At 39.6% G+C, this 14,190-nt stretch overlaps 1 protein-coding gene across 36 annotated transcripts in view; it reads right to left on the bottom strand.

Moving 5' to 3' along the window:
• Positions 1 to 14,190, bottom strand: part of TCF4 (transcription factor 4) — a 386,580-nt gene that overhangs the window by 242,951 nt on the left and 129,439 nt on the right. For all 36 annotated transcript variants that reach the window (XM_051851926.3, XM_070050130.2, XM_070050128.2 and 33 more), the window contains 2 exons: positions 6,516 to 6,577; positions 3,732 to 3,828 (listed from right to left, as the gene is read on the bottom strand). In XM_051851926.3, the coding sequence (XP_051707886.1) occupies positions 3,732 to 3,828; positions 6,516 to 6,577 (159 nt within the window). The remainder of the gene's footprint in view (positions 1 to 3,731; positions 3,829 to 6,515; positions 6,578 to 14,190) is intronic.

The raw sequence follows: 14,190 nt of genomic DNA, 5'->3' as shown, positions 1-14,190 counted from the left end.
GATGTGAAACAGTATACAGAATTTCAACCAAGACTGCTGGCTTGTATCTACCCACTGGAAGTCATGAGCTAGGAACCAGAGGACACAAATTGGTCGGGGCAGGGAGTCGGCACTGAAAAGTCTCAACCCCTCCAAAACCCATCTCACACCAAAACAAGAACAAAATGCCACATCTATTTTTTTATGTAGAAATTTGCTTTTTGTTTAGTTATGCTTTTCTTTAAAGAATCAATACAATATCAACTACTAGCGGTATAACAACTAGAGAGCAATACAAAGAGAAGAAAAATATTCTAAATCAAAGAAGTGTCATTAATTCTTTTGGCATAATATGCTCATTTGTATATACATTCATGTACCCGCGCATACATATAAAGGTACACATGTATGTATACACACACATACATAAAGCACACATGTATGTTCATTTGTATATTTTCATGTTAGAGCTTAGATATAAAATCTTATTTCCAAAAGAATAAATTAGCAGATACTCTACTACTCTTATAAATTAAATCCCACTTTGCGTAAATTTGAGATAGAAATAAATAAGTTGAGCTTTAGTGTTTCTGTACAAACACAAATATTATTATCACAAAAACTGCAACATTTATGCAAAACCATTCATGTGAAATCAGGAAGTTTGTAATACAGTTTTATTACCATAAATGAATTTGTGAGCAAATATATTATCAATGCACCTATCATTTTCCTGAAATCATGTACTGCCTTAAAGAACAAAATATATAATTGACTTAAAAAGGAGAGAATGTTGTAGTAATCTTTCTTGCCTTAAAATAACATAAAACCTTATGAAGTGACTAGTTTACAAAAAAAAAAAAAAAACAAAAAAAAAAAAAACAGGTCATCTTCAGTTAATAACTCTTTCCCGTAAAATTAGTGTCACTTACTTCTGTAGCAGATGCCTAATTCACTCACAGGCTTGATTGATTTGACAATAGAGAATCTGCTCCAATAAAGTGGTTGATTTATTTCTGATACTATAGCTTTTACCCTAACGTGACATCATGGCAGCATTAAAGTCTTTGAAATGTAAAGAAATCCTTTGTAGTTTAAATCAAAGCCAACTAAAAAGTCTAAGGGTAGATTGTTTTAAAAAAACTTACAGTAAAGTCTAATGCCTTCTTTTGGTAGACAGCAAGACCCACAAAGGTCATCACAGAGAATATGGGTTTGGACACAAAGAACAGTTTGGAACACAGCCTATATTCTATGAGTTCAAACCACTGGCTACATTAATAGATCTTACTTGGTCTACATCTATAAATTGGTTGCCCTTAATTTCCCCAGAACAATTTATCTTTTCTTTGTGAAGGTGCAACGTAACACCAAACATGGCTCATCTTAGAAGTGGTTTCATTTTAAATAAACAGCAGCTTGAGCAAAATCAATGAGAATCTTTGTTCCCAGAATCTAGCCCGGAGATACTCAAGCCATGGAGGCATTGGGGGATGTGAGAAATAGCAGTGGGAAGACTTTTCAACCAACATCACAGTATCACAGTCAGTGCTCTCAAAATATTTTCTAATTCTTCTTGAAACTAAAAATGTAAGGTATTTCATACTTGTTTCAATGTCTCTTTCTCCCTTTTCCTTTTTTTTTTTTTTTTTTTTTTTTTGCACACTGCACAGTGGCCTCTCGCTCTGAGGGCGACTTCCCTGACCCGAGTCTGACACTGCACGGTTAATGTCAGATAAACCATTTAACCCAGGCACAATTCTTTTCTGTGCAAAAATCTGCTTGAGGTGGAAAATGTAGCAGTTTGTAAACAATAAAGAGCCATGTTTCAGACCAGACAGCTTATCTAACAGAGAAGTCCTTTCATTGGGAGCAGTGGGTGGGAGCCTCGTGGACATAGTAGCATTTCCTTTCACAATGCAGGAGACTGTCTTGGCCTCCATATTTAAGAGTTTAATGGGAAGGAGGGCAGACGGGATAAAAGGGCAAGGCTGACATGGATTTTCAGCTTAAACAACGACTAAGTGAAAAGAATCAGCTTTCTCTGCTCTAGACTGTCAGCCTCCTTATATTTTAAATAGTATTTGGATTGAGGAACTAATTTGGTTTGTAAAGCAGGTGCCAACAACGAAATGTGGAAAAGAGCAATCGTTTAATATGTGTGTATTGTGTGGTAAATTCTGCAATATTCATTTATCAAGAGTAAACTTTTTTACATATATTATATAAACTTCTAAATATGAGTAGTAATTTATTCTAATTTACCTACTTTAGATCACTAGAAGGTAATTTAAGGATCTTCTAAGGCAGTCTGTATATTCTTTAGCTACTACTTCTCAAGACTATCATTTTCAAATTAATCTTTATTCTATTTAATGAAGTTGCATGACGAATAGAGAAGTGAAGGTGTTAGAATCAAAATCAGTACTACTCACATTGAAGAGTATAGTCATTCTTTAATATCTAAATTGACAATCTAGTAATCTCTGCATATCCTGAAAACAGGAAACCTGATGCACCTCACTACCGACAATTATTAAAGACAAAGAATTCTTGTTTTAGTTACAACGTTAAAACACAAACATAAAATTTACTATTTTGCAGTCAAAAAGCACACAAAAATAACAACAATCTGCAACAAAACATCAATGTTCTCATAGTTGGGATGAAGCTCAAAGGCACAGCATAGGATGCTACCCATCAAAAGTAACTGCAAAAATGAGTATTTATTTCCATTATTCACTGTTAAATACCTGACACTCCTGTAGAAGGATTTGATAGTGGTTTTTTAAAAACCTTGAGTTTCACAGTATCTACACCTTAAATAACTAATACTGCTTCCAAGGTGTAAAAATCAGAACATTCTTCAGAAGCATTTGCAATTATGGTTGCAGAACGATATAATTATTGCCATGAGTTTTCCTTGGAGTGTTGTCCAACAGCTTTTGTCAAACAGTTTAATGTCATTTATCGACAAATCTGCGATGGAATTTGGCCAGGTTGAAAGATTTACATTGTTAAGAACTCACATTTACCCTAAAAAAAATCACTTTTTCAGTCAAACTAAAGTAACCAGCTATTGGGACCTTTTAAGCCATTATGAATTGTCTTTTCATTGCTCACATTACTAGTGTTATACAAGCATCCCTCTAGGGTAGTCAAAAGCAGAAAAATAAGCTAAGGATGCCCTTCAGTGTGATACAAATTCACAGACAGCCTCAAACTATTTTTTACATAGCTTGCTTTCATGACACAAGATCATTAGCACTAAAGGTCACACTCTGTTCAACACAACCAGATTTTACAATTCAACCTGACTGTACTACTCTGATTCAAGCACACTAAGCCCATTAATACTATTTATTTCTATTACCCCATTAATAAAACTGCACAGCTAACCACAGGTAAATATCACTGCCAACCAAGAGGTCCAATGCTATTTTTATTTTAAACAATCACCACGTTGCCTTCATCAACCTTAACTTACACAACCACTTTTGCAGCACTGAAGTTGGGATAGTGCTTTATATCTAAGGAGGACAAAATTTCCATGCAGATGCAGTATCACTGAAATTATTTAATCCCACATGGATGGAATGCTTAGTCCTTATGAATCATATGCTACCGATATTTTCCTACCATTTAAGTGGCTAAAACTCCAAAAAATTGAACCTCTGTCTAGGGCATAATATTCCCCTCTATAATAAAACACAGCATTCAAAACATGAATGTAAAGTTAAAAGTAATCTTACTTTGTATTCTGGAATTGACAAAAGGTGGGGAGAGATTGTCGTGTGATCCAAGGTCCCTGCTGGTCATGTGGTCATAGGGAGTCCCATCTCCATAGTTCTGTAAGTAAAACAACAATGTAAGCTTTAATTTCATATTCCTAAATTACCACACAAACATATCCCCACGATCGAAACTTCTCCCACTCAAAGAAATTGGAGCCCATTATGTCATCCCTGGAACCATGCTATAAAGAACCTGTACCTTCACAGGTTTGGTAGCAAAAACAGTACCAAAGTCTGCAAAGTTGAGATTTGTCTCATGTCTGTGAAAGTGTGGGAATTATAGCAATGGGACCAATGGCATGGAGTTGGTGACATGACTAAAGGAAATAATGTGTGGAAAACACCAGACACATATAAAGTATACTGCAACTGTGAAGTTATTATTTGATAAACCCACATTAAAGCAAGATTGTACTATAAGGGAAAACTACCTATAGCCTATAATAAATTGCTTTTAGAAGATGAAGGTAGAGACATGTAAACAAAAACATTTCGTTTTACAATATTGACATTTTAATTTGTATTACAGTAAGAGTTCACTATATAATTAACAGATAAGAATATGAATGAACAGCTAAAACTTTTAGCATAAATTAGTGTCTCTGGAGCTGGACAAAAGTTGCCACAAATAGTTTTAAAGCAATTTTTGCCAGAAATTTTTCATTGTTATAATGATCTCATTGTTTTAATGGGGATTTAAAAGCATGTAAGAGAAAGTGAAAGATCATGTGTTTTATACAGTTCAAATTTCAGTCTACTGAAGAGCATAAAGTGACCAAAAAGGGGCGGGGCGGGGAGTCATTCTGCTCAGCTGGTTGAACTGCCCATAAAGTCTAAGTCAAATTTACTTAGAGGTATCAGGTGGCAGGTTAGCCAAAGGGCAGAATCTGCCTACACAAAAAAGAGGGATGGATGCTGCAGGAGCGGTGAAAAGGCGCATCACCAGAGGGCGGCGGGAACCGAAGGACAAACAACCCTGTTTTCAATCATCTTTCTTTATGTATAAAATTAACCGGGATGATATTGTAATCCAATTCTGCCAGTATGTCCATACATAAAAATACGTCACATTTTAAAGACCCATCATGGGCTTCACACTCACGAATTCTAAGCCAGGCACTGCACAGTCCTGTTATTAAGTGTCCTCATCCTAGATAGTACACAAATCACTTAATATACATGATCTAATTTAATCCTCAGTGCAGTGCTGCAAGGGAGAAGATAATATCACCACTTTAGGATGAGAGAAGAGAGACTTGCCAAGGTTGTCTGGGTACAGTCTGCCACTAATAACCAGACTCATGCAAATTCCCCGAATTTAGAAAACACAAGTTACAATATGTGTTGATTCAAAATTATTCACTACTCTGGTCCTCGAAAAATAAATGGCAAGATAGTCCAAGTAAACTAAATTTAGAAGTCAGTCAGGATGATTCTAAATGGACCTTGTTCATTGTGCAAACACAATTAAAAGCACTAAATGGAAGAAATTACTTTGTATACTCGGTTTAACACACGAAGTATGATGCTGAAATATATACAATACAATTGTGTATAAGAATAAAAAATTAAGTGAACTGAATGAACTAAACAATAGAGGGAAGTTCAGTCATCTCCACTTGCTGTCAAAAGGAAAGGATTTATCTCTGCAAGTGCAGACTGTAACATGAGGAGGAGGGAAGATTTCCTCAGCCCATCCATATCATGCATTAGAATGTCACACTCAACAGCTGGTGGAAGGGCTCCACAACGTCGCTGGTAAGCTTAGAAATCCTGCTGTACCCTGAAGGCTACACAGAGGATCACCATGCCAAGGACAGGTGGAAATGTTCAACGACGGCTTCATTTCAACAGCTTGATTCCCTTCTCTGCCTTTTGAGATGAAATAGAGACCTTCCTTCAGTGCGAATTTATAGGCAAATGGTACCCTCCCCGCAGAACGCTTCATCTCCTTAGCCGGTCAGGTGTGGGGGCGTGATTAATTTTATTACATACACTAAGTCTGCTTTTGGTTTGGGACATTGTAAGTGAAAGGCCTCAGAATGATTCGGTTAATGACGATATATATAAAATCGTGCATAGTTAAATTGGAAGAAACACAAAAGATTCTCTGAAACAACTTCATTAGTTTACAAAGGAGGAAAATGAGGATGAAAGAGGTGACATGACATGCTCAAGGTCATACACATACAAAACGCACAACGCCTAACCTCATTCCATGGTCTTTCCATTACACCCAGAGGAACATCAACATATTGAAGAAAACCATGAAAAAAGGCAGCAAAAATGTGAAACCAAATAAATTAATGAATCCAGTTGGAAAGATGTTTACAAAAAAGTAAACCAACTAAGATTTATGACATGGATTTTACTGATAGAATTCAGCTGTCTATGTACACCCCTATGTTATAGGTATATTAGCATTTTTTAAGTTGTTCCATCTACAACAAATAACTTTCCATAACATTGAATCAGTAACTGGCAAAGTAAGGGCAATAACTTAATGAAGGATTTTTCTTCTGAGCCAAAGTAGAACCAAGTGTCCAATTTGGTAACACCATGACATAAGAGAAACTGTCGAAAACTAGACACTCTGATTCAACATGGAATGCGTGCGCGCGCGCGTGTGTGTGTGTGTGTGTGTGTGATTGTGTGTGAGTGTGTCTCTGAAACTCACCTTCAGTTTGTCAATTTCCCTACGTGGGATGTCTGTGTATGGGGACAGAGATTAGATATACTTACCCTGGATGGGCTTGGATGTCCTCCGTTCCCCCAGGACCCTGAGCTACTTCTGTCTTCTACATCTAAGGGACAAGAGAAAAGTTCTTTAGGCTTTCTGGCAATAATTCTTTCCTTTTGTATATGCACTTTTAAATTAATGTTTCAAATTAATCTCCTGTTGCCTTTAATTAAGAACCAGGCACAGGGCTACCATGATGATAGTGGCTTCTGACCCATCTACTTAAATTAACTCATTTAAATTCACAGCAGAAATGAACTGGACCCTCAGGAACCTGAGGTATGCACATAAAAATTACTTCCATCCTTCACAGCGCTTGATAGCCTCAATTTCTAGAGACATGAAAACACACTGCAAGTTTTATTCAAATCATTGGGACCAAATAAGTTGAAAAGTACAGAACACAACCTTAATGCAAAAGGAAAATTGAATTAAGGTAAATATGCATATTAACACTAACACGTTCAGTATTGTTGCCATAATGTCCGTGGATACTTTCTGTCCTTTAGCCAAGCTTTACTATACATGCATAACAGACATGTAACAGAAAATACAAGACAAAAAAAGGCACAGCAGTCAGGAGTCAGGAGTCCACCTCCACCAGCGTATTACAGGAACGGTGGGTTTTTTAATTGAGTTTCTTAGGTTAAGACAACACAGTCTCTTTGATTTGTTTTCTTCAAACTAGATATACCAGTTGGCCTTCAGTCCTTAATCTGGGCTTTGAGATGTGGAAATGAAAGTTGTTATTAAGTTACAAAGCAATGTTTTATTTTGATAAATCATGGTGAAGAGCTCAGCAAGAGTGACTGGAGAGTGAGAGTCTCTAAACTCGGTCCCAGCAAAGCCCTACAGCTGACCAGCTTACAGAATGTTCCATCCATGCTTCAAACAGTGAACACTCAGTATGGAGAGTGTAACAGCTACGTTACCATTTTAACTGCTTGGAGCACAGCAGTGTTTTAACGATCAGTCACTCTATATTTAGGAATAGCTTTGAGATTTTTGATGAAAGCCCTTTGTAAGCATAAAAAGTTTCCCCATTATGTTACTTTGATAACAGACAGTCATCACAAACATCCTCTGACAGAGCTGGAGGAGGAAGTGTGAAACACTGGTTCAGGAGACATAATCCCATTTATTGTGTTTCCTAACATTTCAGTAGTACTGTTTATTCTCTTAATGCTCTTCTGTCATTCCTTTTATTACTGCTATTTTATTATCAGCAGAAGTAATCATAGCATAATTAATTGATTTATTTTTGGATACAGTGGAGTACATGGTGTTTTGGAGTATCTGAAGAGATGGAAGAACAACAGCAACTAACTTAATGCCACTGAACCTGAACGCATTCTCTCTCTCATAACAGTATATCGATGTCTTTTAGTTGGTGCTTCCAAAGATAATGCAACTGCAAACAGATGTCCCCCATGGACACTTAAAATCAGAGCACTGTGAACTTTAAGGCATGTCAAGAAAGCTCTAGAGACTACAGCCAGCCTGAAGAAACGATGTAAAAGCTTCCCAAACCTGCCGTTTAACAATCCAACATGCTGGCCTACCCTGCATATGCTGAGTACAAGTACACAAAGTTACTTACAACCTTTTAGGAGCCTCACATGAGTAAGCCTTGCAGCCTACATGGTTCTCTTAATTCTTAAACAGAAAACAAATATTTTCAGCCAAAAACAAACCAAAACAAAAACTGTATAAACAACCACAGCAAATTTTCCAAAGTCTGATCCATCCTAAAAAACTGGATGTGGGAGGCGGTAACTGGATGGGCATCATGTCGCAGCAGGTTAAGCTACCACTTGGGACAACCACATCCATTAGCCAACAAATTGGGAAAACTGACTCCTCCACTTCCAACCAAGCCTCCTGCTAATGCGCCAGGGAGGCAGAAAAATGATGGCTCAGGTGCTTAGGTCTTCCACTCACACAGGAGACCCAGACTGAGTTCCAAGCTGGATTCCACTTGGCCCAGCCCTGGCTCTTACAGGCATGTGGGGAGTGAACCAGAAGATACTGATTTTTTTTTTTTAAAGATTTATTTGTTTATTTGAAAGTCAGAGTGACACAGAGAGAGATGGAGAGGCAGAAAGAGAGAGAGAGAGAAAGAGAGAGAGAGAGAGAGATCCTCCACCTGCTAGTTCACTCCCCAGATGGCTGTAATGGCCGGAGCTGTGCTGATGCGAAGCCAGGAGCTTCCTCCCAGTCTCCCATGCTGGTGCAGGAACCCAAGCCCAAGAACTTGGGCCATCTTCCACAGCTTTCCCAGGGCACAGCAGTGATCTGGATCGGAAGTGGAGCAGCCAGGACTTGAACTAGTGCCCATATGGGATGCTGGCACAGCATGTGGCGGCTTTACCCACCACACCATAGTGCTGGCCCCAGGAGATTTTATCTTTTCAGTTTCAGAAGAACCTAAATATGAGAAGTAGGCAGAGACTTGGAGGAAAGGCAACCATTCCGCCAGGCCAGTGGTTCTCCACTGGGGATACTTTTGTCCTCACCCCCACAGGACATTTGGCAATGTCTAGATATATTTTTTTGTTGTTGTTAACAACTTGGCAAGGTGGCAGGGGATGCTACTGACATCTTGCAGATAACAGCTGAGGACTTCGCAAACCACCTTATAGACACATAGAACTGCCCCTTCATCAAAAAATGTTCTGGCCCCAAAGGTCATTTTTGCTGAGGTTGGGAAGTCCTACCTAGAGCAAAGAGCAAGAATGGATTTGTTGAAAATATGTACTAGAATTTGATTTATAATTTAGCAAGAAGTCTTCCCAAATACAAAATATCATATATTTTAACCCAGACTTGAGCTGGAATGTTTCATGAGATCATACCCATCTTCTGTCCACTGAATAAGGGAAAAATGATGGTCAACCAGGCAGCTTGCTAATTAGCAAGCAGATAAAACACATCAAAACTTGAGTATTCCCAACTGGGCAATTTCAAAAGCGAGCAATCCACTAATTAAAAATGCTGGGAGTCGAGCTTTTTCCAAACAGGTTAAATACTGGCTGGGTTCCTTCACAAATAGAGTCTCAACCAATCGGGTCTGACTGCTCTTTTCCCATCCTTTTTTGTTTTCATCTTTCTCATTTCCTGACCTCACACTGCTGCACCTTCCTTTTTGCTTCCTCCCTTCTAAACTGCTCCCTTTTAAATAGGCTTTTGCTCTGCCCTGGCCTCCTGCTAGGTCCAGAGGATGAGGACAAATCACTAACTCCTCAAACCCAATAAATAAAACAACCATATGAACTACAATTATATTTCATATTGGGCGGGGAGGGGGTAGGATGTCCATATAACAGCTGCTCATGGCGAGAAGACACAAAGCTACAGCACGAATACTGGTAATCCACAACTCGGGCAAACATGTTACATTTCAGTCATTTGTTCCCATCTTCTCTGCCTCAGAGCTGCAACAGACCTGCCAGCTCGTCAGCAAGCATTCCCTCAGTAAGTATTCCAGAGCATCAGAAAGGGTAACCACCTGCATCTCAATCGCCTGATGCACTCATTTCAAAATCAGCCTCTGCGGGCTTGTCTCAGACCTACTGAGTCTGGAACTCTGGAGGCAGGGCCAAGAGAGCCGTGTTGTAAACAAGGTCTCCAGATAATCTTCATGCACACAGGAGTGTGAGAACCACAGGATTACTCTGCTACTGCAAATACAAATCACGGGCTGCAATGGCCTGCCTCACTCCCTATCTAAAAAATCCTGTGTGGGCTGCTGGTTTCAGAAGCAGTCAGTCCTTACTCCCATGATATCGGCATCCCAGAGATCTCTACCAGACTCACTTTTTAGGTAAACCCTGCACATGGTCTGCACTTGGCCACTCCTGGTTCCTGGCTACTGCATCTGACACTGTAACTCTTCCATACTGCAGTGGTTTTGTATCTGCTATTCCTTCTCCTGACCTGTCACTCACTTTCCAAAACACAGCAGCAGCTCACGTCTGTGAGCTTAAATATGTGTTACAGTCACATTTAAGCACCTAAATGCCCTAACAATATCCTGACTTTCTACATGTGAAAACTGAGTCTCAGATGGGATAGAAAATCTGCCCAAGGTGCTGGTGTCAATAAAGGGACACAAATCCAAGACCTGGGATGCCGAAGCCTGTGAGCGCTCTTGCCCAACCCCTATCTGCTTCCTCCTAAAAACCTTCTCTCTCTCTACAACCAGCTGGAATGTTCCTCATCCTTTCTCCCTGGGTAGGGTGAATGAGCTTATTTGGGAGTTCATACCCACTCTTATGTCCACCTAAAAGTACAGAATCATTCACAACACAAAATACATAAAATAAATACATGAAGGAATCAAGAGACTGGAAAATAAAAAGAAGAACCATGAAGCCAGAAGTAGGCAGAGTTTACGCAAATGTACAGTGATGAATGGGATATTTGCTAGAAGTAGTAAAAATTTTGGAAGCGGTTAAGTGGGCAAAGCAAAGACTGAGGTAAGATTGACAGTGACCATCAGACAAAAACCGCACAAATTATTCAGGAGAAATATAACTAATGCTGGTATTGATAAATGGAAAGTGTGTATAGAGATCCCAACATAGAATGGGACATAAATTCCCACAGCACCAATGGTAACCACAATGGGGAAGTTTGTGAGGCTAGCTGAATGAATGGCTCACTGAATACGAAGGATATTGTACACAAATCAGTATACATGCAGCTATAAAGCTGGGATATACTATGATACATGCTTTTTAAAGAAAGAAACGGGCCATCTCTCAACATCTTGTGCAGCATACAACAGTGGGTGGGTTCATTAGTTCCTTACTGAGATGAATTCATATGGCAAAAGGTAAAAGGTATACATTTAGGCATTAGAAGCATTTATACCTAGATGGTGAGACAAACTACACAGAAAAAGATGTGTGGAAAAACGGGAATCACGAAGAACTGCCCCAGAAGAAGCCAAAGACTTGGTCCTCCACTCTCCCTAATTCTGCTGCTGTCTTCCCTGAAAAAAACAGAAAATACCCTGGCAGAAGGAAGAAAAGGAAAAAAAAATAGTAAGTGGGTGATAGAAATTTTACTTCCTGAAGAATGAGATAATTTCAACTGTCCAAGATTTTCCTAATTTCTTATTTTACCCTAAACAAGGATACACCTGGTAACTTTCAAGGGCTTCACAGTTACCCTGGGAGGCAACCCCTAGGAGCCACAGCTTTTCATTAGAGCTGGTTAGTTCTGCGGAAGTGGCCTCTAAAATGTCTGACATTTCAGTGCCAAAGCCAGAAAGTTAGTTTGGGCAGAACTGGGACCAAATACTCCATTTTGAGGAAAGATGTGCACATGCATTTCTTAATTTTACATCCAATCGATTAAACTTAGGATTTGATTACGAAAATCTCTGTACACAGCAATTTGGAAACCATCAGTCAGGCCGTACAAGTTAGAAAACCCAGCACCACAATTTGGGATGGCGCCCCGGATTTCAGCAGGGACACTGCACCGCCCAGCTCTATAGTCTGAGCGAGACACTGGCCTCTTTGAACTTATTTTTGTGAGCTGTAAAACAACTGCGTTTGTCTTCCATTCTTGGAAATAGGGCAGGCTATATATTTGGACAAGTCTCCCACAGAAAACTAAAAATGATGGATAACATTTTTTTAAATCTTCTCTACAATACTAATGAGCTGACAATATAGTAAGGAAGGATCAAGCCAAAATCAAAGTGAAAGGCTGGAGTCATGGAGAAAGAACAGTTTTGCCTTGAGGACATTCACCAACCAGAAAATTCAATAGCCTCTAGGATCCAGGAGCACAAAAGTGAAAACACAGGACTCCACCCAAAGGCACTATCTAACAGGAGATCAGGGGTTGACAGTATTTGCAACCTTAAGGAATTCCTGTTACAGTAAATGGGTTAATTAACACTTGTAAAACACTTAGGGAAGAACTTGGGCCATAGTAAATACTCAATAACCAATCCCTACCTAAATGCCTAATCTGCTTAGATCCTCTAAGATCTACAGGAAATACAGAAAATTGTGATTTATTCAAGGAAATCCAAGGCCAACATTTTTTGATTCCCAGTTCTGCTACACAGGCAGGTCAGAAACTTAAAAAAAAAAAAAAAGATTTTATTTATTTATTTGAAAGAAAAAAATACACAGAGAGAGAAGCAGGGGTGGGGGTGTTGAGACTGATTTTCCATCGGCTGGTTCACTCCCCTAATGGCTACAACAGCCAGGGCTGGGCCAGGCTGAAGTCAGGAGCCAGGAGCCAGGAACTTCTTCCAGGTCTCCCAGGTGAGTAAGGAGGCCAAGTATTTCGGCCATTTCCACTGCTTTCCCAGGTGCGTTATCAGGGAGCTGGACCAGAGTGGAGCAGCCATGACTCGAACCGGTGCCCATATTGGATGCCAGCACTACAGGAACAGGCTTCACCTTCTAAGCCACAGCATCGGCCCAAAGGTCAGAAACTTTTAAACACTCTCCTGGATCTTGGAAACTCCCAAAGCTGACATTACACAGATTCCACCTTCTCCATGAATCTCTACACACGTGCACAATGAGAATTCAATAAGCATTCAAATTCTCAGGAACTTAGTTTACCCACAGAATATCTTTCTTGTATCATTATAGATAATTGCTACATATGCTATGAAAATGAAGTATTGTCAAAAGTTGTGTATGCTGGCCAGTGGCCCAAGCTAAGAATTAAACGTTGTGTGAGTTTAATCTTGATTTGTAACAACAGGCGTGAGAGTTACCTACACTGGTTTGAGGCAGAGCTGTGCATCCATTCTTTCCATACTTTGAGCCTAGAACAGGCCAGACATCCAGGACTCTGGAGTATCAAGAAGTCAAACAACCACAATGGTATTTTGCATTGCTCTCTGAGCTTACAAATTCCTGCATTTGCAGAAATATATTGATTTCCTCTTGAAAACTTCTACATATTCAAAATGCATCTGGAGACTGAGGGTAAGTTTTTCCAGGAGGGAAATATAACTATTCTGAACACATCGAAGTCTATACTGCCTCAAATCCTTCTCCCTGCAACAACAGACACTATTAAATATCCTCCACACCATTATGGAGACTCACAGACTGCGTACATCTGTGGCTCCTACTAATTTCCTAGTCCAGGAAGAACCCTTGGCTGAGCCCTCCACACAAACTGAGATGGCATATGCTCTCCGTCAGTGCCAGATGAATGTAGAGTTCAAAATATTTCATCAGCAAAGAGCGTGTTAAGGATGTGCGCATTTTCATTAGCACCCAGTGTAATAAGAGCTGTAAGTAGAGTAATATGAAGTCAAACTTGAGTACTAACACAGACATAGGAAGAGTTGAAGAGCTTCAGATATTGATGGGCCAATGATCACACACACCATGATCATGGCTTTCTGTTTTCTACTGTGCGAGAGATCTGAGCACTGATGAGGAACTTCCATCACCTCCCAAATACAACTGAGCAAGGGATCATGGCTGAGGCAGTCTGTCCCACAGAGAGTCTAAGATGCATCCAATGGAAAGGATGCACAGCTGGACTTGCCACTGCCAGGTCACTGCTGGCAACTCTGGCTCCCTCAGTTACTGGAATGCTCTGTCAGACAGACCTGAAGCTTAAGTAGACACACAGCGACCACACACACAGTCAATGTGGATCTACATAGTTGGAAAAGATGTC

This window comes from Oryctolagus cuniculus, chromosome 10 (assembly GCF_051225735.1).
Source record: "Oryctolagus cuniculus isolate XC-2025 breed Fujian yellow rabbit chromosome 10, ASM5122573v1, whole genome shotgun sequence".
Lineage (NCBI taxonomy): Eukaryota > Metazoa > Chordata > Mammalia > Lagomorpha > Leporidae > Oryctolagus > Oryctolagus cuniculus.
Note: the sequence above shows the minus strand (reverse complement) of the source record. Positions and strands in the feature narration are given on the sequence as shown.